The following is a 22,221-nucleotide window of genomic DNA, read 5'->3' on the forward strand; positions in this document are numbered from 1 at the left end:
GTAAGTTTGCCAGCTTTATGACTATTTCTGTACTACAGAACCAACTAGTTCATCTTACTCCATGAAGTCTTCTATTTCGCAAATCTGACACACTTAGTGTTGCTTGTCAAGGTTTTCTGTCCACTGTTGGGTGGGGGGGGGGATCACCCACAACAACTGCAGCTCTCACCACAGACTATAAAAATAATGGACATAGCTATCATGACATCACCTGGACAGCTGTTTTGAAGCCTAACGTTGGGCATTTCAACCATGGCTATCAGAGGTGACCATATTGGGAGCAGGGGGTGGCGGCATGGCGGGGTGAGGAGTGAATCTGACTCGTAGTCTGAAGTGAGGCTTTATAGACAGCCTGTCACTCAAGCAGCCCTTAAAGATGAGTAACTTTGAGACTTTATAAAATGTAAATGGGTTGTCATGAATGCTGAAACTTAGCTACAAAACCTAAAGCTGTAAAGTCAGGCATTTTAACATGGGAGTCTGTGGGGATTTAATCTGATTTGGAACCAGCCTAAAGTGGCTGTTCGATGAACTGCAGTTTTCTGCAACGGCTTCGTTTTTCAGCTGCGGAGGGTGCTGCTTTGCTCTCACCAACCATCAAACACCAGTGAGTGTTAATTGCTCTTCAACCTCAAGGGGCAGTAATGAGCCCATTATGGCTAAAATCACCACAATGAGCTGAAGATGGGCAGAAGTTCGCTGCATAGATCAACCTTTCACTGGGCGGAACGAGCCACCCGCTGAAGTCCCGCCCTACCACCTCCGGTTGTGTAGCAGTTTTCAACATGTCCTTTACTAACTTTTGCGGTGTTTGATCTTGCGGGGATGTAGCCATTTTTCTGCCATGGTTCGCGTCCTGTAGACGATATTTTTGTGAGCGTGTTACACCAAAACCTGTCTCCCCCCCCGGCAATATTTTTGCAAGCACACCGTTGCTGGCACTGCCAAGAATGATTGTGATTTGTTGAAAGAAATAAAAAAAGCTGGGGCGTTTTTTCTCCAATCCTAAAGTGAGAGTCGGCCCAGCCAGACCTTTCTTTTCTTGAGAAAGGTCTGGTAAGCGAGACTAAGCTGAAGAAGACAGCATGAGAAAGCTAGCAACACAAAGTTGAGATTTTTGCGTCATCAGATGTGTTTTCAAACAGTATGTCTTGGTTTTAAAAGAAAAAAGACTTAAGGATGAAGACATACTGGTTTGTTTGATAAATGTACATCTGATTAACCACCACACCTACATTTAAGAGCAGCGCATAGTCCCTTCCATGAACCTTTCTGAGGAACCATCTGGGACCGTCTTATCCACTGCATTTGAATGTGGACGACTACAATATTAATCCTAAAGATGATGTACTGCAGCATCTCTCTTTGTGTTAAACAAATGACACAAGACAGGTTTCATGCATATACTGTAAACTTTATCTTCTAACAAAAGGTATTGCAACAACAAAATATCTTTAACTTTACAAATCTCTTTACTGTCAATTTACATTTTTCTCTTTTCTTTTTTTTCTCTTTTTTTTTTTCAAAATTTTACTCTTTTTTTATTACTATTTTTCCCTCCTCCAGAAAGTCGTTGACATCTGGAAAAAATGACATGGTCAAAGTCTTAATGTGTGAAACGCTTTTTCTATAAAACACAGCTGTGCAGGATTCATTCTGAGCTGTCAGACTGTGATTGTCACAGAGGCAACCAAAGTTCTGACTTCCCAATGTTACAATCAAATATCATTTTACCAAATAAGCAAATACTGTAACTTAAGGCAAAACCATTTAGGATGGGGGAGTTTTCCACACAGGACATTAATTTACACCTAACATTCACTTCAGTTCTGTTGTAAACACCTGAACAAATCTGTACAAACACTCGCCTTAAGTCAACATGAGCCATACTTCCAACAGATACTTCAAACTTGTAGTAACTGTAAACACTGAGCGCTGCATGTGCTGTAAACAGTCGGGTGCTGTAAGGATCCATTTACTGCTGAAGTCTCTCAACACAGGAAGAGGAAGTTATTGCTGACCTGAAAGGGCTCTTCACTTCTTAGGAGAGCATTCCTTCGCTTGGTGAGCCTGCAGGACAGCGATCGCCTCGTCCACCTGACCGAAGGAGAGGAAAAAGAAGATGTTAAATATAAAGCTCCAGTCAGGTTCGCTTAGGTTAGTATGAAGACTGGAAACGGGGGAAACAGCTAGCCTGGCTCTGTCCAAAGGCAACACAATCCATCTACCAACATCTCTAAAGCTCACTAAGTAACACTCTATATCTCACTTAATTTGTAGACAAACACAACACATTGTGGTTTTATGAGTTGTAATGTGCCAGACTTTCTTGACCAGGCAAGTGAGGTTGATATAAGCAGCAGCCTCCAGAGATGAAAAATGAAGCCAACACAGTAAGTGCCAAAAACTGCAGTTCCTCTAAAGGCTACGTGAGGCTGGCTTCAGAAGCCAGTCAATCCTCATAGACCTCCATGATAAGATGCCTGATTTAACAGCAGACTTAATGTTTACAGCATGATACAGGTCTATATACTTGGCCTCTACAGTTAATACAACATTCATGTCAACTGTACTGGGGGTAACTTTCTGTCACAGACGGTATAAAATAATGAACACAGCTACTGTGACATCAACCTTTAGTTGACTCCTGTTTTGAAGCCAGAAGTTAAGCATTGACCATATTTGGAGGAGAGGTTGGATCTGTGGTGGAGCGAGGGGTGAATCTGACTCAGACTGTAGCCATGCCTTGCTGACAGTCTAACTCCAGCAGCCCTGCACATCATTATATGTAACTTAAAGCCTTGATAAAATGTAAACAAGTGAGTACAGTTGTCTTGAATGTTGAAATTAGCTACAGAGGCCAGAGCCTTTTTTGTACCAGGCTGTAAACATGTTTGTGGTTGAAGACTTTGAGATGCAGTTAAAAAAATAGTCAGGGACCATGTGTAAACCTTTTGTGTATGTGTAAAATTACTATTTCCAAGGTCAAACAAACACTTGTACACTCAACTTTGCAGCGACTCGTTGGATACTGCTTTTTTCTAAATCTAAAAAAATTGTATTAGACATGCAAATCCTAACAAAAGCAACTGTGTAATGGTTAGTTAGTTAAACCTTAGAGTGCAGGGACTCTGGCGTCTCCAGCATGTGCAGCAGCTCCGAGTTGTCGATCTCCAGCAGCATGCCAGTGATTTTTCCAGCCAGGTTTGGGTGAAGGGCATGAATCACTGGGTACAATCGCTCCCCTGTGTGTCACAACAGAGGGAGAGGATTAACAACCAAATACACAAGTTACTTCAATCTACAGAAAAGAGGAAGAAAAAAGCTGAACTGAATGATGCCATACCGAGAAGCTGCTTCTGATCCATGAGTGGAGCTGCAGCCAACATGGAGGCGGTGAGCGGCTCGTGGCCTTGAATGTGCACTGGTGGCTCCATCAGGGGTGCAGGAACAGCCTAAAGACATCGAGTGTGACACAGCATTACTGCGATCATGTCTCGGTAAGAAAAACTAGTCGTGAACATAACTTTGGGTACAAGGCACCAGAAACAACCATGAAACCCAAACACGTGACAACAGTTTCACATTACAGTTCAGTACAGACTGCAGTACCTGTAGTCTTGGCATGGGTGCAGGTGCCGTGATCACCTGCTGGACATTTCTCACTGCAGACGAGTACTTGTACTGGCCGCCTCTGGTCATACCAGGCACGTCAGTACGCCCTCCTACAGTCTGGGTGCCAATGTTATCTAAATAAAGATGTTACACATGTCAGATTCTACCATCCACGTAAACAGCATATTCTACAAAGATGGAGTTTATCATGTCATCATAACTCTGGTTCTTACTTGTCTTTTGTGAGGAGCTTATGACGCGTGGAGCCTGGGTGGAGGCCTGTCTGACTGTAGCGATGGGGGCTGATCCACGTCGAGGAACGGCGGTACCGACAAACTGGGTTGAGTAGGGACCTAAAAACAGTGGAGACATTAATACACATCACATATATGCATGTATCTGTGTATAATATAAATCTAAAACATACGACCCCCTCACCCTGTAGTCTTGGTGGTTGTCCTGTCCAGCGAGGCACTGGTCTCATGTTGCTGACAGCATTGTGGTTGTAGAAGGAGCGAGTGGGAGGCTGCATGATACATATTCATTAATTAAAAAACATACTGCAGGTCAACCTGTGAATCCCAATTAGTTGGAGGTTTTGTAATTATTGGTTTTTGATGAGAATTAAACAGATATGGACACTCATCATTCAAGCAGGATCCCACATTAACTTTTAAGTCCAGTGAAATATGTCTGTAGCCCCATTCGGACTGGATGTATTTCTCCAGGGGAGGAGGGGGGCTTTTAATATTACCTGCCCTGGTTTTTAATCCAGCCAGCATATGTAAGCAATTTTTCACCACAACCCCAGTAATAATTACAGCCACCATAACCTAGTGTTTTTTGGCACACTCGCCAGTTCTCCTGTAATTTAAAATTCTGTTCAATTTGTTGTCTGCAGGAAGAGCTGCTTACCCTTTTAATGCATTTTATGAATCCAGTGTGAAATCTGACTTTTGTGTGAAAATGTGTGAGGTTAAAATGTTTTTGCCCACACAAACAAATGCAACTATGACAGAAAAATTTAAGCCACGTGCAAGAAGAACAAGTGAAATCTCAACAAATGGGCATGTTGTCAGCCAGTGGTATGTAGCCTAAGATGGTATTTAGAAATTCTGATGGTGAAATTCTCTATTGGCTAGTCTTGCTGAATGTTTACGTCTCTTACAGACCACATCCTGTAACATCCTGATGGTTAAAATGCCGTCCTGAACAATGAGCTAAATTAAAGAGGAGCACAATGACTATTTTTCCCCTCACCTTTATGGGGTAAAGAGTACTGTACATAATAATGACTTGTTGGCTTTTGAGAGTTTGGTTTTGCTACCACAATTTTGTTTGTTTGGTTAAATTTGCTTTTTATAGACTCCACTTGTTGGCCACGCAGAAGTCTTACATTCAGACTTCCATTCGTGATACTAAAAGGCATTTATGTTTATGTACAAATCAAAACACTGCAAATGATAAAATGTGTTTTCTTTCTTTTAGTGTATGGCATTTACTAAAAAGTAATCAAAAACTTTTTTCCCCCAAATTATTAATATCACTTGCCTCTCTGTTCTCACTATTCGAACATGCTTACCTGTGGTACAGTCATGTAGTATCCAGCCTGCTGGTACGAGTCAATGATCGGACTCGTCATGGTCCTCAAGGTAGCAAGTCTCTGCATGTATTTATTGGTCAGGATTGCTTTACGTTCCTCCCTCCGCTGAGCCAGAGCCACGTACAGCGGCTTGGTCGCAACAATTCTCCCGTTCATTTCAGTCACTGCTTTTGTCGCTTCCTCCGGTGAAGAGAAGCAAACAAAGCCAAAGCCCTTGCTTTGGGAGCCATCTGTCATGACCTGCAGGAAACAAAGGCATGCATAAGAAACTTAACGATGGCACCATAGACCTGAGACAGCAGTCACAAAAATGAGGAGTTTCAAGTCTACTTTGGGTCATCTGCTATGAGACCCGACTTACATGAAACTTTAATACCTGAAGACGCAGCTTGATTTGAGACCTGAAGGCAAAAACCTGAGGAGACTTGTTGACCCATAGATACTGAAAACTGAATGTAGTTTTGCCTTTTGGAGCTCTGCCAAAACTGTGACATGAATTATTGATAACAAAATCAGGATGGCGCAACATCTGCATAACCTAATGAACACTAAAACTTAAAGAAATGACAGGGAAATTAGCCTTTTATTGTAAAATAATTAGTCTGAGCACAAGTAGCTCAATAGTCACGCCTCCTCTCTAGCATGTCGCCTGTTTTCCTTCCTGCAGCCGTGAAAATGATCCTGATGCAGAAATCACTTATGTGGTCATTCCTGCTTTTAGAGCTCCTGTTCCTTTTTTGTCCAATACTGTTTTTATTTGTCCAGTGTAGACAACATACACACTGAGCAAACAAATGAATGTGGACTTTGTTCAGAAGATGATTTTATCCTCCACTGCGAAAATGTTGTACTGTTTAAGTACATTTGAACTAAAATTAATCAAAATTCAAGTTAACCACAGTTGCCATGAAAAAGGACTAAATCAGCACAGTGTGTGTCCAGCTTACATCTACAGTCCCTGACAAAAGTCTTGTCGCTTATCCAAGTTGTAGGAACAACAAATAATAACTTGACTTGTAGTTGATCAATTGGAATCATAAATGGCTTATATGAAAGGCAAAGGCCTCTAGATTATGCTTATTATACCAAAATAAAGTTGTGCATCATTCACTGAGTTTTATCATTTAATTAGGACAGAAAGGTCAGATCTTGTTTGGACAAAAGTCTTGTTGCATACAAAAATAATGTACTGTAGAAATGATACTTTATTTTGAATACACAAACATGCTCCCATAACATCAGAACATAAAGTCATGGTGCCTTGGGAAAAAGAATTAATATCGTGTATGACTTCCATGAGCTTGGAGGACTGCATCCATACGTCTCGGCAATGACTCAAATAACTTATTGATGAAGTGGCAAAGAAAGCAGTCTTGCAGGACTCCCAGAGTTCATCAAGATTCTTTGGTTTCATCTTCCAAGTCTCCTCCTTTATCTTTCCCCAGACATGCTCAATAATGTTCATGTCTGGTGATTGGGCTGGCCAATCCTGGAGCACCTTGACCTTCTTCACTTTCAGGAACTTTGATGTGGAGGCTGAAGTATGAGAAGGAGCACCATCCTGCTGAAGAATTTGCCCTCTCTTGTGGTTTGGAATGTAATGGGCAGCGAGAACCTCTTGATACTTCAGGCTGTTGATGTTGCCATCCACTCTGCAGATCTCTCGCACACCCCCATACTGGATGTAACCCCAAACCATGATTTTTCCTCCACCAAACTTGACTGTTTTCTGGGTGAATCTTGGGTCCATGCGGGTTCCAACAGGTCTTCTGCAGTATTTGTGGCAATTGGGATGCAGTTCAATGGATGATTCATCAGAAAAATCAACCTTCTGCCACTTTTCCACTGTCCATCCTTTCTGCACGCTGTGGGCCTTGGCAAATGCAACACGATTCTTTTGTTGTCTTCTGTTTAATGCTGGTTTGTGAGCAGTAATTCGGCCATGGATACCATTGTGTGAGAGAATTCGACAAACTGTTCTGGTAGATACAGGGGTTTCTGGTGACCAGTTCTGATGTAGCTCTGCTGCAGTTGAAAAAGGGCTGGCCCTGGACTGCCGAAGCAACAAACGGTCCTCTCTAACAGTTGTGTTACGGGGTCTGCCTGACCTGGGCTTGTCATGAACGTCACCAGTTTCTTCAAATCTTTTTTTTATTCTCTCCACTTGACGTTTGGATACACTGAAGATGTCTGCCACCTCAGCAGCAGACTTGGTCTTCAGGCTCTTGATGATCAGCACTTTGGTCTGTGGTTGAATCTTTGGCATGTTGTCAGCGGTCAGGTTGCACTTCACATGAAGGTCTGGTCTGCTGGGGTTCTTTTTATACACACCTGGGAATGTGTTAATTACAGTATTTGTCACAGGTGGAGCTCTAATCTGTGATTGGTTGAATCGTTTAAAGACACGACAAGATTTTTGTCCAAGCAAGATCTGACCTTTCTGTCCTAATTAAATGATAAAACTCAATGAATGATACACAACTTTATTTTGGTATAATAAGCATAATCTAAAGGCCTTTGCCTTTCATATAAACTATTTCTGATCCCAATTGATCAACTACAAGTCAGGTTATTATTTGTTGTTCCTACAACTAGGATAAGCGACAAGACTTTTGTCAGGGACTGTACAAGGCTGTGAGTTCCAGGCTTTTACTGTGCTGTAGTTTCATTCCTACCTCGGATACATCAAGAAAAAGATACAAGGATTGTAACGTGTGTAGCTGCAAATTTTAGTGAAGAAGGCCCAAGGTCTTATCTCATTACCTTGGCACTGGTGATGGTGCCGTAGGGGGCAAACTCCTTCCGGAGTCTCTCATCATCTATGCTATCGTCCAAGTTCTTCACATACAGATTCACGCCCTGGAATCAGAAGGAGAAGAATTATTTCTTTCTGCACCACTTTTAAAATATGCCTACATTGCAGTGATGTCATATCATCCTATGTCTAAGTTGTCCTGCTTGTTGAAAGTCAGTCAGCTGAAACCAGCACAGTACACATCAATTGATTTGGAAATCATACAGTACAAATCTCTGTTTTGAATGATTAAAAAGAAAAAAAGGTTGACATTTTGTAAAATACACTTTCTGGCTTTCTTACCAAGGTTATTAGGTTTGAAGATCGTTATCACCCTCACCCCCGGAAACAGTGGGAAACAGTGAGCCTCAGTCTGAAGGTGAAAAAATCCACCTACCAGCACCAGCTTGTTTAAAAACAAACCTCAAAACATAAAAATGATTCTCAGTTTTACAGAGGATTATGTGTCGGAATATTTCTTGGCCAGGTGCAGTTACTCTCAGTAAATTCCCACTAATTGCCTGGTAGCTTGACAGTGATGACAAGACAACCAGATATAACCTGTTACATCTCACCTTAAGAGGTTTTCATAGTTGAATTTTATTACCTTAAGGCTCGAGATATACCTCCTTTTAACTATACGTTCATGTGTGCATGTTGGCTGCCTTACATATCCTATGTCTAACCCTACTCTAACACTTAAAGTAAGGTAAACAGTGTCCCTCTGCACTCACAGATGTATCAACACAAGGCACGTGTGTTACTAATTCCAGATGTATTTATCAGATAAATATCAGCATGTGAGGTGGGGACAGCTGAATCTGACACTTACTCAGCTGGGAATAGGGACAGTATCAAATATAGGTAAAAGAAACACTATTAACACTGTTGTAAAAATGACAACATCCATATATGCATACAATGCAGCAGCACCTGATAGCGCTGGATGCGGTCCTGTTTGATCTGGTCAAACTTGCGCTTGAGCTCTCCCTGGCGCTCCAGCCGCTTCTGAGCCCGACCGGCGTAGATGATCTTCCCATTGATCTCCTTCCCATTCATTTCATTGACTGCCTGAAAAACAAGAAGACATATTCACAAATATTCTGAAAATAGTCAGAGCTCCTAACTTACTCTAATAATGTCTAAGACTCCTAGTTAAGGAGTGATTTAGCAACACTCTCAGAGCACCCTTTACTTCTACAGATGTATAATGAGGCTCTGGATGAGTAAAGTCGTGAGGACTTGAGACTAGCTTGACTAAAACTGATGAAAGACTTGACTTTGACTTGGGAAAGATGACTTGAAAGGACTTGATTTTTTGTTTAATATTTGTATTTTTCTAGATATTGAGGAGTTACATTTTGTTTGTAAATTATGATAATGCATATATCGCAACGGGGGAGGACCCGCCAGTTGATATTCGTGTCCACACTATGAGAGCTTGGGCCTCTCCTCCTGCCCGCAGCTCTCCTAGCGAGAAAGCTGCGTCCAGGCAAAGTATGGAATCCTCCGTAGAACAAGCTGCAGCTAAAAAAACGTGTCTACAAATTGTAAATGACAAGTACAAATGCTATGCGTGGACACTTGAGGTGAAAGCACCCTGGAGCACTGTGTCCAGAGGGCAGCAAACAGCACCATCCTGTTCACTTTTGTCCTCAACCAAGAACAATATATTAGGATTTTCAGTGGAGCATGTTCCTGGTAGGAGAAGTCACTTTAACATTGTTCATCGCCGCTAAAGTTACACCATGGATCACCTAACGGATATTTGGCCATTTTATATTTTCTGTTCACTTTAACCGCCATGTACAAGTGAGGAAATTGCTTCAGGTATTGTTAGACTGTTGTGACAGTCTGTGAATCCTTTATTTTCAGTTTTCAAATTGATGTAATGCCCAAACATTTGCCAAGCTAATCCAGTGATGAAAACTGATTCTCCAGTTCAGGCAAAAGGCTGGAAAGGGTTGTTATGATTTATTAAATTAATGTACGTGTCATTGCAATGCTTTTGAGTAAGAAGGTAGAAGGTATGTTGATTTGTATGTTGTGGCGCTGCAGTAAAATGCAGGAGTTTAAATTTGAGATTCAGACATGCTACACAGCTCACAGGGCCTGATGTGCCTTTCTCCCGCTGTCTGTTTATCTTTGGGGACCCGTCGCTCCTCGCAGATGTCCCATCCCCTGATGCAGAATGGGTGCAGACTGCACTGATGCTGGGGTGTAAAGTCATTATTTCTGCGAGGAAGGCCGTCTCTGCCGCCCTCGCCCCTGTAAATCTGGCATAATCATTTAGGTAGATTAGCCTTGCTGGAGGACCTGTCATAAAGACTTATGAACAGAGTGAGGTGTTCCCATTTGAAATGGGGCAGGTACATCTCCAACGTCAGAGGGTTAGATGAGGGTGTAGGACTGGGAGAGACTCGAGGATTCAAAGTCTGAGGTATATTTTCAAAGTTTTTTTCTTACTTTTATGCACCTCGTCTCATCATCATTACCTCTGTATTTGACATCTCTGTGTGGTCATAACCTACGGTTTGGTTTTGTCCTGCGTTTTTTTTTAATATTTGTTTTACTTACCTTTATTCCTTCTTTCTTTCACTGGACTGTTTTTGTCCCTAGCACAGTCAGTGTTTATGTGCAAGCACCGACATTAATACTACTGGTTGACCTATCACCAGATATTTCCTACAGGTGTTTGTAGATGTTTGTAATCCTAAAAAATAACATTTTTCTGTGGTGTGACAAACTCATAATATATTTATTTTTGCAGGTTTTGGTGTCACCTTAATGCACTGCTACTGTTGGCAGGTATCCCATCTGGGTGGACAGGAAAACTTGGCACACTCTACCTTCTGAGCATCCTCATGGTTAGCGTAGTTTACAAAGCCAAATCCCCGTGAACGGCCCCTCTCATCCTTCATCACCCGCACACTGAGAGTCCTCCCTGAGAGTTTGAGCACAAACTGGTCTGTAACTATCTGATATACAAAGTGGTAGTTATACAGATTTAAGATCAACCGTGGCAATAAATTTATTACAGAAAGGCCCCAAACTGAGTAGGAGAGCAACACAAGAATTAAAAATTATGCTTTCTTACCAAATGCAGAAAAGAGTTCCTTCAGTTTCTCATCAGTGTAGTCTTCACCGAAGTTTTTGACGTAAACGTTGGTGAACTTCAGAGCTTTGGTGCCAAACTCCACCTCTCTTTCCTTGCGGGACTTAAAATGGCCAACGAAACTGCAGACAGGATCAAACCCATCACCAGGGACATAAAGGAAGCACAGAAAGTTAGATAGTTGAAAACTTGATTGTTCACAGTGTGAAAGCTTCAGCACACAGCATCAAAAACACCACAAGACAGTTAATGAGGACAAACATGAAGGACACAACATTAACAGACCTAACTTTTAGACAACTTTAAGACACAAAGAATGTATTTGTTTAAAGGTACTGTTTGTAACTTTTAAAATGCATTAACCATTTTCATTGCCAATGGGTGAACTGACTGTAACATAAGTTAAAAAAATAAGAACTTCCCCTACTTCCTCCGTTGCCTTTAACAGCCTGTGGACTGACGTCTATCTAAAAGGCTCGGGCTGAATTTTCCATGAAAATCGAAACGACGTGATGAACATGAAAGAAATCCTTCTCTGGCAGAAAGCCCATCAGGCAAACTTCTCCCAACAGTGTGCAACAGTAGCTAACTTTAGCTTAGAAAAGGAGTCTGGTAACGTCAACAAACGACCAGCACCTACCCCACAACACAGAGTCAACACGTGTTGTGTTTCCATTGTATACATTTAGCAGCCGCAGCCTGGAGATGGCCCTTGACTTACAGCTGAGGTTTGCGCTGCCTGAATTAGAGCCGTTACAGCCACTGTCCGAGGAACCGTCTCCAGAGTAAAGTAAAGTGAATCTCTCACCTGCTGTGAGGGAAGCCGAAGTGCAGCTGGTAGTGCTAGTAGCTAATTCTTGTCTCATTTGTGGTCTAATAAACACTAAATTCTTCAAGTGAAATATATTGTGATATTGGAATTTTAGCTGTCTAATGTTAGCTAATGTTGGCTTGCTTTCCAACACAGACAAATTGCTCACTAGCAAAACACTGTACTGAGTGGGTACTGTCAGCTAATTCATCCAGACCCGGGGCTTGTTTGCAAATTACTTTATCAGCTATGAAGCAACTAACGGCAGATCCATGCAGCATAGCTAAGTTACAAATAGGTTAAATTACTGTGATGTCGTGCTAACAGCAACAATCACTGTCGGGTAGAAAACTGGCAACTGATTACAGTTGTGGAGATGTGTGAAATCGGCAAACTTGTTGATTTCCATTGTCATTTCCAGCTGTAACTGTAATGTTTAACTGCAGCATGGTTTATTTATTATCTATGTAAAAACTGTTCACACAGCAGATCACATATAAGAACACATATGAATCGTCCTCCTTCCATCATGAAAGACAAACCTACACTGTATTGACATGATCACTTTATGATGATCCTGCTTTGCCTGTTTAGTCCTAAAAATCACAATACACACACAGACAACAAACTTCAACACAGATCCTACTTATTCACTGACCTAAGCAGGGACAACTGAAATGTTCTCCCCAGCAAATGGGCCATTGGGTTGACAATGCCAGATTCCAATTGTTTACCTGTCTTTCCACTGAGCAAAAAAAAAAAAAACACATGGAAAAGTCATCCAGCATGAATTTACAGTTTACATAGTTAACATGCTTATATATTCTACACTACTCTTTGCCTCAACCTACTGTTTTAAAGAGTAACTAAACCCCTGACTTTTGGCCAAAGTGTCTCCTCCCTGCAACATGAAAATGAGTGTGGCTGGGAGGGGGCCTTAAGAGACGCCCAGTCACACCATCACGCCACTTCCCAATCCACAGCAACTCCCCCTCTGCAATACTTAGAGAACATTTCCCTTTATCCAAGTCGTTCCTTAGTGTTTTTAGTTTTTTTTGGACAAAGTATAAAGTAACAGACCCTCTCTGTAATCTTTTGGCCTTGCGGCTGTCTCGAGGGGATTTCTCCGTCCCTTTAAGAGACTATTGTCCAGTGCTGCTTCAGTGCAGCCTCGCCTGAGCTGGCCCACCTGAATGAATTGTATTCCACTGAGTGTTTCTTTTAGTTGTCTGTACATCTTTTGTGTGGATTAGGATACATTAATGATGACGGGCTTTTGTTGCATTTACTTGGTGAGAGTTATAGACCGCTGTGAAATGCCACAGAAAGCGCAAGACAGACTCACACTGAGCTGAACTGAAACAAGTGCTTAGTAACTTCGGGAAATAATTTAAACCGTTTTATACTGTGTTTCTGTTTATGGTGTTTTGCCACGGACGGGGCTCAGCACACGGGAGCTCAGTGGAGTGAAGGAGAGATAGACAGCAAACAGCTAGAGAGTTGCGGGTAGCCAAGTCAACTGCTACCCTCTTGGGCTAACGTTAGTTAGCTGCTTTGATTGTGCATACAAATATAAATGTTGAAACTTCTGTCAACATGCTCCACACATCATTAGCTTGGTCCGATTCTTCGCAATTTGGTTAATCACGAAAGCTGCGTCCAAATACATCACTCAGCACCAGATCAGCCAATGGCAAAATTTGATTGCAATAGCCAGGTTTCAACCTGTAGAGGGCAGTTCACTATCCATATTAATGACAACATGTAAAATTTAAATACATCGCACTAAAATTTCAAGCTTTGGCTCTGAATCAATTAACACTACTAAATAAACATATATATTGGTTTTCAACTGGAAAAAAGTGGTCTGGGGTTTAGTTACTGTTTTAGATTGCACTTTTGCCACCTTTTTAGATTGTATTTAGTTTACTCACACTTTCCTATCATTCAGCAGCATCCCATTCATGGTGGTGATGGCCCGGTTTGCAGCCTCGTGAGTCTCAAAGTGAACAAATCCATAGCCTTTGGATCCTTTCTCGTCACAAACAACCTACAAAAGCAAAGGCTTTAAATCATGCAAATTACAAAGAGTTTGCTGCAAAAAAAGCACTTTGCATTTGAGATTTAAAATATGTACTCTTGTTCTGGGCAATACTCAGTTGTATACATTATCTACTGATCTATCCAGAGTGATATGAATATAATGTTTTTGTAAAGGGTTCATTGCACAGATCATTGTTTAATTCACATAATTTTGCTTATATTTGTAGGATGATCCACGCCACTTACCTTGCAGGACAAAATATTGCCAAAGGCAGAGAAGGTATCATACAGCGCCTTGTTGTCAATAGACTCATCCATGTTCTTGATGAAGATGTTTCCCACACCAGACTTCCTGAGTCCCGGGTCACGCTGAGACCACATTATTCTGATAGGCCTGCCCTTGATAACATCGTAGTTCATTGTGTCCAGGGCGCACTCCGCTGAAAAAAAAAAAAAAAAAAATACACACACACACACACATATATATATATATATATATATATATATATATTAATCATAATAAGCATATCATAAAGCATCATCACTCATCATGCAAGACTAAGTCATGGCTCTGTCTGTGGGAAATTAAACTTCCTTTGACCAAGATAAAATACTCAGGTTGGTTGAACGACATTGATTAAGAATGTATTTCACATTCATTTCATTTGTTTGCTTGATTAAAAGTGTTAATTAAATAAACTTCTCATAGGATAAATTCAGAAATACTTGAGGATATCAGGTGAATTCCAGTGTGGCTTCAAATCAACCCTGAGATTACTGTAGATCCATAATAGGTAACAGTATGTTGCACAGTGGCTATTGTAATGTATAGTTTTGTTACTATGGGAAAAGCTTTGGTCCCTGTTAACTTCACTGAAACATGTAAGTGCATCTTCTAGTGATAAAAATAACAGTTTTAAAGTTTTAATTTGGGTGGACTGGTCAAAAACGGTAGTTTACCATCAGCTGGTTGCTGGAAGTTTATGTAGGCATATCCCAGAGATCTTCGGGTGATGATGTCACGACACACACGGATTGACATGATGGGTCCTGCAGGAGAAAACTTCTGGTAGAGCATGGCCTCTGTAACATCTGGATGCAGGTCGCCTACATACAGAGAGGCGAGGGGATACGTTGGACCGCTGGTGTTCATCTTGGGTGACAGCTAGTTCAAGAAAAAAGAAGTATAATTTATTGCACTTTTTTTGGAAGTTCCAACTCAATTATCTTAAACAGCAAGAAATAAGGCAAAATGTTGACTGTGTTGCCAGTTTATTATACCAAGTCACATCCCATGCAAACCTATTTAACAGCTTTGCAACAATTTCTACCTTTCTGAAGGTTATCATATTCTGTTTTCATTGACCAAAGTGTTGGTTCAGCTCCATAATTATTTATGAGGCCACAGTAATACAATAATTATTAATAACACCAGAAGAAGAAAAAAATACTCATATAAAAAATAGTTAGTTCCTAAAATTAATTATAATATACTTTTGGCTGGTTGTGACAGTATAGACACAATAAAATGTGGCTTCTGATTCTTTGATTTGTACTTGATGTACTATTTGATTTGTTTATTAAGTCACTCCCGAAATATCAATGAGGGTAAGCAAGACCAAATATTATAAACACCTCTCTGTATAATGCAAAATAGTTCAATCACACCAGGAAAGTAAAACCTCCCCAAAATAAATACCTCAAAAACTGTTGCAACAAAATCCTAGATTTTATAACCTTAATTAAAGTAGTATTTCACTAGTACTTTATTGATTTTAACAAGCTAGATGTACCTACCAAACTGGCAACTGAGTGCATGTGTTGTTATGGAGAATATTGATGTAAAAATAATGTATGTTGATAATCATGCCAAGACAAAAGGGTGTAATTAAACTAGCTTGACGCTGGGGTGACACATATTAACAGTTTTATCACCTCATTTTTAATTATAATAGAGTTTTAATAAACATAACAAGCTAGGTCAACAGTGAAGTGAGTTTAAAAATTTTAAAAATATTGATTGAATTGTTACCAAGGACACTAAGAAGCTAACATTAGCTAAAATTAAAGTTGGCTAAATTTGAACCGCTAACTCGAGCACTCCACATCAAAATTAGCTGATAGCGATGGCAGGTGGTGCCTCCAACTGTAAATTAAACGAAGTGAAAGAACTTAATTAATTAAATAAATAACGTTACTTACGGCTTTTAAATAGTCAAAATGTCGGAACACTGATGTGTGATTTGAAGTGCAGCGTTCACCTCTCTCCACATGGGCGCGAGCTTGTTTTCGTTTAATTATGACCGTGGAACACCTGCAGCTCTCTTCCTCCGCCTGCCGTCGTTCCAATTAAGCTGGGAGAGGGCAGAGGTTAACTGACGTGACACTCCGCGATAAGAACTAGTTCTCGCAAACCAAAGGTTAAATGTAATGTTATAGGTTATATTTCTATGTATGTTATGTTTAACAGTATGTTATTGATTTCGCCCTCTTGTGGACGCTTGCTAGGCCTTGTCTGAAGCCACAGCCTACACACAACCTCTGAACTATCTTAATAAATGACTAAATCATGTTAATGTTTCCCGTGAACAAAAATGAAGACGTAATTTGCCTGTTATCTTAAACGAAACTTTATTTCACTGAATGATCTTTGACACTTTCCTATTTCTTACATGTATAGTGAAACTAGAATGGTTTTAAGATACATAAACACAAAGCTAGAATTACACCAACCATTGTTTATCTCCATTTCGTCATTGCTTTTTAGAGCTATTCTAAATTTTCACAACCACGTGTGTGCACTGGGTAATAGACTGTTACAGAAGCAAATTTTTAGCCATAAGACTTGTCAGTAAAAACAAAGCAAGTAGATACCTGATATACAGACAGGCTTCGTTCCACATTCACTAACTGCATTTTCATCAAGCATAATAATAAACTGACATGATGTTTTTTTTTTCAACAGAAGATTATTTCAATTCATCGGAGCATTGTCAGAGTAAACAGACTGTCAGCTATAATGTGGAATGGTGTCTTCAACTACAATATGTGGAATGTAGTGGTGATAAATGGTATTGTGACACTGAGCTTCTTTCCAAAGTGATGGATTGGGCTTCTTCAAATTGCACCTTCAAAATAGACCTGATTTCTTTTTTTCTTGAGGTGATCATTCACACCAGCTATCTTTAACAGCAGAGATGCACCTGGATATAAACTGATGTCAAGATTTTGCATTTTTTGTCCCATCTAACTCGTTCCCTTTGAGATTTCTAAAAACAACAAGCAGATGCAGCCACGGAGGCTGCAAGAGAAAGCCAGGCACAGATTTTTTGGGGGAAAAACAACCGCTTTAAGAGGAATATTTTGCAAGCAGGGTTGATACAGTGTGGTAAGACATTTTCAATTAACATCAATAAAAGGTTACTTTAGGTTTTACATACAGATGATAGTCAATCTTGCAAAATACATGGAACCACATTTACGCACATACAATTTCCATTGTACTGAGATCAAGCAGCACCTTAACAGTGAGTAAAACTACAATGATAATCCATACTTAGTTTAAAAAATAAAATAAAAGAAGATGCACTGCCTTTCCAAAAGCCTAATAATGTGGAATGTCTGAACAAATCTAACATGACAATTTAAGGGGTCCCTTAAAACTTTTGAAACTGTGAATTTGTGAACAAGATCAAGGAGCATTACACCAAGATGTCAGTGTCACAATACAGCCTGCCTCCTTTCTGTATGAGCCCACAGCAGAATTGCATTTAGTTGTTAATACAGGATTGTACATGTGTCTGGAAAATTTTGAACACAAAAACTGTTTTGGGGGTTGTGAAGCAAATGGAACGCCTACCATCACAGTGTTTGGTGGAAATCAACTGCCAGTTTCATTACCATACAATAAAACCTGTAAATATCATGAGGAATCACAAATAAGAAAGTAACAAAAAAAGGGATGAAAAATGCACAACAAACTAGCTGGGACAAAGGGATTTGGAAGGACGATTAGAATTCACAACACCCCCCTCCCCCCCAGACCACACACTCACTCACACACACACACAATCAAACACACATACACAATCTTTCACATCCTTTCACACTTGCTCTCTCACTACATACAGACATACACACAAAGCCGACAAAAACAACAGCAACATAGACTCACTAATCAATACATGTTTCCACAAAGTGACTGAATCTGCTAACTGAAAATTACCCTGTCACCTCACAGTGAACTGAGAGGGGTAAACTAGTTGGTCAGGAGCAATTCAGGCTGCTTGTCATACAGAAGTGGGAGGAGCTGATGGAGTGGAGGGGGATGTATATAAGCTGTCTGTGTTTAAGATAAGAGTGTAGGTGGATTAACAGTGCAATTCCATTAGTTTTCCCCGTCTCCGGCCTCTCCCTCATCTGCCTGGTTTTCTGATGTCCACAGCTGGGAACAGAGAAAGAAAAGTGTTATTATTTCATTGTGAGTGACACGTTATGATCAATCAGAGGCAAAACAGCATGGGGCTTAAAACTCACAGTCAGGTTGTCCCTTAGTAGTTGCATGATCAGGGTGCTGTCTTTGTAAGAATCCTCGTTCAAAGTGTCAAGTTCAGCAATGGCGTCATCAAATGCCTGAAATACAAAGATTACACTCGTTATTAAAGCCTGAATAATCCAGCAGCATCCTCTAACTACTGATTGGCTGTGACTGTCCAAAACTGAAAAATTCTTTGAGCTAGTCTGCAACAAAAATAAACAGCTCAAAATTCCCTCACCCTCTAATTACATGTACCCAAGGCTTCTGGCTTTTTTATGTTTGTTGACTTGAAATCTTAAAAATCTACAGCTGACATGTAAAATGTTTAAAAACTATAACATAAGGCTTCATACCGCCTTAGCCAGGCTGCAGGCCTTGTCCGGGTTGTTGAGGATTTCATAGTAGAAGACTGAGAAGTTGAGGGCCAGGCCCAGCCGGATAGGGTGTGTTGGCTGCATCTCCCCCTTGCTAATGTCAAAAGCTTGCTGGTACGCCTGCTGGGAGTTTTCCACTGTGTCTGTAGGCAGAAAAAGATGAAGAAATGAACTCTCACGATTTTCGACACATTTTAAAGCAGTGTTAGTTTTTTTTTGGCCACCTGGGGGCAGTGAATGGAAACGACAATGGCAAACTGTATTGCTTCCTTAAATTCAAACAGCAAAAGTGTCTGCAAACAGCTGCCTGTTACATATTGAGCAGACATGCAGAAATATTTGTGTCTGCCTAAAAAAATGCAGTATTCTCTTTCAGGAAACAAAGTTGATGGTGTGAGCTTAGAAAATTAATCAAAATAAATATAAAGGCCTTAAAAATAAAATAGATGGAAGACATTACACAGTGCTGGGTGATAATGCTCTGTGGACCCATCTCTACCAGTGGCCCCTTTCACACAGTTCTTCAAACCAATAGTTGTTATAACATATTTGTTAATGATGCTTTAAGCACATTGTTACAACACAAATTTAAAATGTTAATCATGTCCTCTCTTACCCTTCTTACTATCCCCAGATGCAACCTCAGACAGGTATCTATAATAGTCGCCTTTCATTTTCAGATAGAACACCTTGCTCTCAGCAGCAGATGCATTGCTAATGAGAAAGTTGTCCAGTAGCCCCTGAAAAATAAGTGGAATAGATCAGTTTTGTTATAATCAGGCCAATTTATACACAAGCACCGTCTTCACCAGTGTATGAAATATGACTTTATTTAGAATGCCAATGAAATGAGAAACCCTTACGAGCACATCATTGCAGATTTCCTGCAGCTCAGTTTCAATCTTCTCCCGGTATTCACGTGCCATCTGCTGTTTTTTGTCGTTGCCCTCAGTCTTCTGCTCAATGCTGGAGATGACACGCCAGGATGAGCGGCGAGCTCCTACCACATTCTTGTAGGCAACAGAGAGAAGGTTGCGCTCCTCATTTGACAGCTCTGTACCTTGCTCTGTCACCGACTTCATGGCTGCAGCCATGTCATCGTAGCGCTCAGCCTGCTCAGCAAGCTTGGCCTTCTGTACCAGGTCGTTCTTATCCATTTTCTAGACTGGGAGAAAATAAAACACAGTATTAGAAGTTGTTATGTGTAAGTAATTTTAAAATAACAACAAAGGATGTTTAACAAAAGCCCTCACATTGTCCATTCATGAGACATTTCTGGTGTCTTTAATTCTGTATTTTGGACTGATTTTATTTTGCTATGGAAAAACTTGTATTTTAGGCAAGGAAACCATTGTCTTCAATGGAAAGTGAGGATAAGCATTGCGAGCTGGGCCCCTTGGCAAGTGGGTCAACCATACACATCACTAGCTAAGGTTAACCGTTAGCTGCAAGCTAGCTTTAGTAGATAGCGCTCGCCTATCCTTTCTCTTCTTTATCGTTCTCAACCCAATTTTGGCAGAATACGACTGAATCGACGTCATTAGCAGTCTTAGAAACTACAATAATGTAAAATTTAATACATATAACGGGTTTATAGGCTCCTTTCAGGGTGTTTCAATCGACACTTGCTACACCAGCCGAAGCCTTCCCGGGTCAGGTTTTAATGCCCTCCCCTTATGTTGCTAGCAACGCTAGCGGGGCGATACATTCCGCTAACTGATGTCAACGTGAGCTTGTTAAATGCGACCGATCTGATTCATCGTTTGTTTTGTTCCTATTTACGTTGGCGATCTAACTGGATTAGATAACGTTACTGTAGCTAATCTGTCGTATTCGTGATCACGCACAGCGAGTGGAGTGGCTAACAGTTAGCTAGCTGCCGTCGTCAAATGTAGCGGTACCGTTATTTAACGGTAACGTTGGTTAGCTAGGCCAGCAAAAGCAACGATTGGCTTTCGTTTAAAAAAACACGATCGGGGTGTTGGCAATCCACATCTGCCATTTTTTATAATCGACAGTTAACAAAATCTGGTACTGTAATGTATTACTTTCGCGTTTAATTCATTTTCAACAGCTGTATCACGGCCCGCCCAGGCTGACGAGCCTGTCAGAACAAAGTGTCACGGAATCCGACCGTCGGTTAGCTCGATGGTTAGCATTAGCTGCTAGCCAGCGAGCAAACCTGCTAGCCTTTCACAAACCCAGCTAGCTTGCCATCATGATGGCTTCTCAACGGGATTCAACGGGACACGATGAAACAGCCATTCTACCATTGAGCTACGAATGAAAATACAGCATTTCAAAGCGCTATACATACGTGCGCTGTTTTTACACTTACAATATTGGCGACTTTTAGTCCTGCTTTTTTTCTCTCTCTGGACAATTCAGCCTCCGTCCTCCGTCTCGCTCAGCGTATCGTTCAGGGCAGTACCACTTCCGCTACACTGCCACTTCTGTTTCCTCTTTTCTCACCACACATCTGCCTTATGTAATGCAACCACTGCTCACACAAGCGAAATAAGATAATTAATACGGCCAAAATTTAAACAGAGATCTAAAAAAACACACTTATCATGTGCGCTTACGTCACCTCTTCATAATCTAACGGGCTTTAGTAGCATCGCTGTCACGATCGGTGGTTTCCTCGCATTGATATGGTGACACGAGCATTTTTATTAATTCAAATTTGACTCAAGCAAATAATTCATATTAACGCTGCTGCCTGGCAACCTCCTCCTATTATATTACTCAGACAAAATTAACATCGACCCAGACTGGGCACACCAGTGGTGGACAACCCATTTGTGCTTTCACATTAGAGCTGTCTGCAGCATTCAAACATGTTACATCACTGTATAAACAATTGTGCTCAGGGAATTGGCAGACTCTTACTGGGTGTGATTGTATGAACACAAGGAAAACGAAAGCTCCCTATCTCTCTATCCTGCACAGCAAGGTCATAGGTAAAGGTCAGTCACAAAGTTTGACCTCTGCAGCCAGCAGGGCTTCTGTGTTTTGCTCAAGGACACTAAAGCAGTTCAGATATTTATCAGTGCAGGGGCCTGGACCTGATAAATATTCCTGAAACACAAGAGATAGCAAAATAGCACTTAATTAAAACATTTTCCTGTCTGATCTTTGCCTGCATCTAGCACTGCTGCCACACAACAACATTCTTAGGCCTCTGTACGGTTCTTTAGAGGTTCTTGACTGGTTCTTTCCCCAGTGAACTAAACAAAGCTGAACAAGTAGAGAACATTTTAATCCCCTTTAATGTTCTTTAGAGGCTATCTACTGGTTTAGTTTAGCTTACTACGGGAGAAAAAATA

General features: G+C 40.8%; 2 protein-coding genes across 3 annotated transcripts; both read right to left on the minus strand.

The window, feature by feature from the left end:
• Window positions 1-1,393: 1,393 nt before the first annotated feature.
• Window positions 1,394-16,462, minus strand: pabpc1l (poly(A) binding protein, cytoplasmic 1-like). Of its 2 annotated transcripts, XM_033629060.2 has the most exons (17): window positions 16,184-16,462; window positions 14,942-15,146; window positions 14,228-14,421; window positions 13,873-13,988; window positions 12,597-12,683; window positions 11,110-11,249; window positions 10,862-10,956; window positions 8,946-9,083; window positions 7,982-8,077; window positions 5,198-5,458; window positions 4,054-4,141; window positions 3,849-3,968; window positions 3,613-3,749; window positions 3,347-3,455; window positions 3,115-3,245; window positions 2,022-2,097; window positions 1,394-1,580 (listed from the first exon to the last, which is right to left on the minus strand). In XM_033629060.2, the coding sequence occupies exons 2-16, from the start codon at window positions 15,132-15,134 to the stop codon at window positions 2,035-2,037; spliced, it is 1,968 nt and encodes a 655-aa protein (XP_033484951.1). In that variant the 5' UTR covers window positions 15,135-15,146; window positions 16,184-16,462; the 3' UTR covers window positions 1,394-1,580; window positions 2,022-2,034. The 2 variants fall into 2 exon arrangements, with proteins under 2 accessions (XP_033484951.1, XP_033484952.1); XM_033629061.2 differs by lacking the exon at window positions 12,597-12,683.
• Window positions 16,463-16,595: 133 nt separating this feature from the next.
• Window positions 16,596-21,388, minus strand: LOC117258299 (14-3-3 protein beta/alpha-1-like). Its single transcript, XM_033629062.2, has 6 exons — window positions 21,231-21,388; window positions 19,756-20,057; window positions 19,509-19,632; window positions 18,872-19,035; window positions 18,518-18,613; window positions 16,596-18,425 (listed from the first exon to the last, which is right to left on the minus strand). Exons 2-6 carry the CDS (start codon window positions 20,047-20,049, stop codon window positions 18,369-18,371), a joined length of 735 nt encoding a protein of 244 aa, XP_033484953.1. The 5' UTR covers window positions 20,050-20,057; window positions 21,231-21,388; the 3' UTR covers window positions 16,596-18,368.
• Between the last annotated feature and the right edge of the window lie 833 nt (window positions 21,389-22,221).

This window comes from Epinephelus lanceolatus, chromosome 8 (genome assembly GCF_041903045.1).
Source record: "Epinephelus lanceolatus isolate andai-2023 chromosome 8, ASM4190304v1, whole genome shotgun sequence".
NCBI lineage: Eukaryota > Metazoa > Chordata > Actinopteri > Perciformes > Serranidae > Epinephelus > Epinephelus lanceolatus.

Coding starts and splice junctions, on each gene's coding strand:
- pabpc1l (XM_033629060.2), bottom strand. CDS start 15,134: ATGAACACCAGCGGTCCAACGTATCCCCTCGCCTCTCTGTATGTAGGC. Junction 12,684..13,872: donor CTGCTGAATGATAGGAAAGT/GTGAGTAAACTA, acceptor TTTTTTGCTCAG/TGGAAAGACAGGTAAACAAT. Junction 3,969..4,053: donor ACAACCACCAAGACTACAGG/GTGAGGGGGTCG, acceptor CACTGTTTTTAG/GTCCCTACTCAACCCAGTTT.
- LOC117258299 (XM_033629062.2), bottom strand. CDS start 20,049: ATGGATAAGAACGACCTGGTACAGAAGGCCAAGCTTGCTGAGCAGGCT. Junction 19,036..19,508: donor ATCTGGGGATAGTAAGAAGG/GTAAGAGAGGAC, acceptor TTCTGCCTACAG/ACACAGTGGAAAACTCCCAG. Junction 18,614..18,871: donor CCTGCAGCCTGGCTAAGGCG/GTATGAAGCCTT, acceptor TTTGTATTTCAG/GCATTTGATGACGCCATTGC.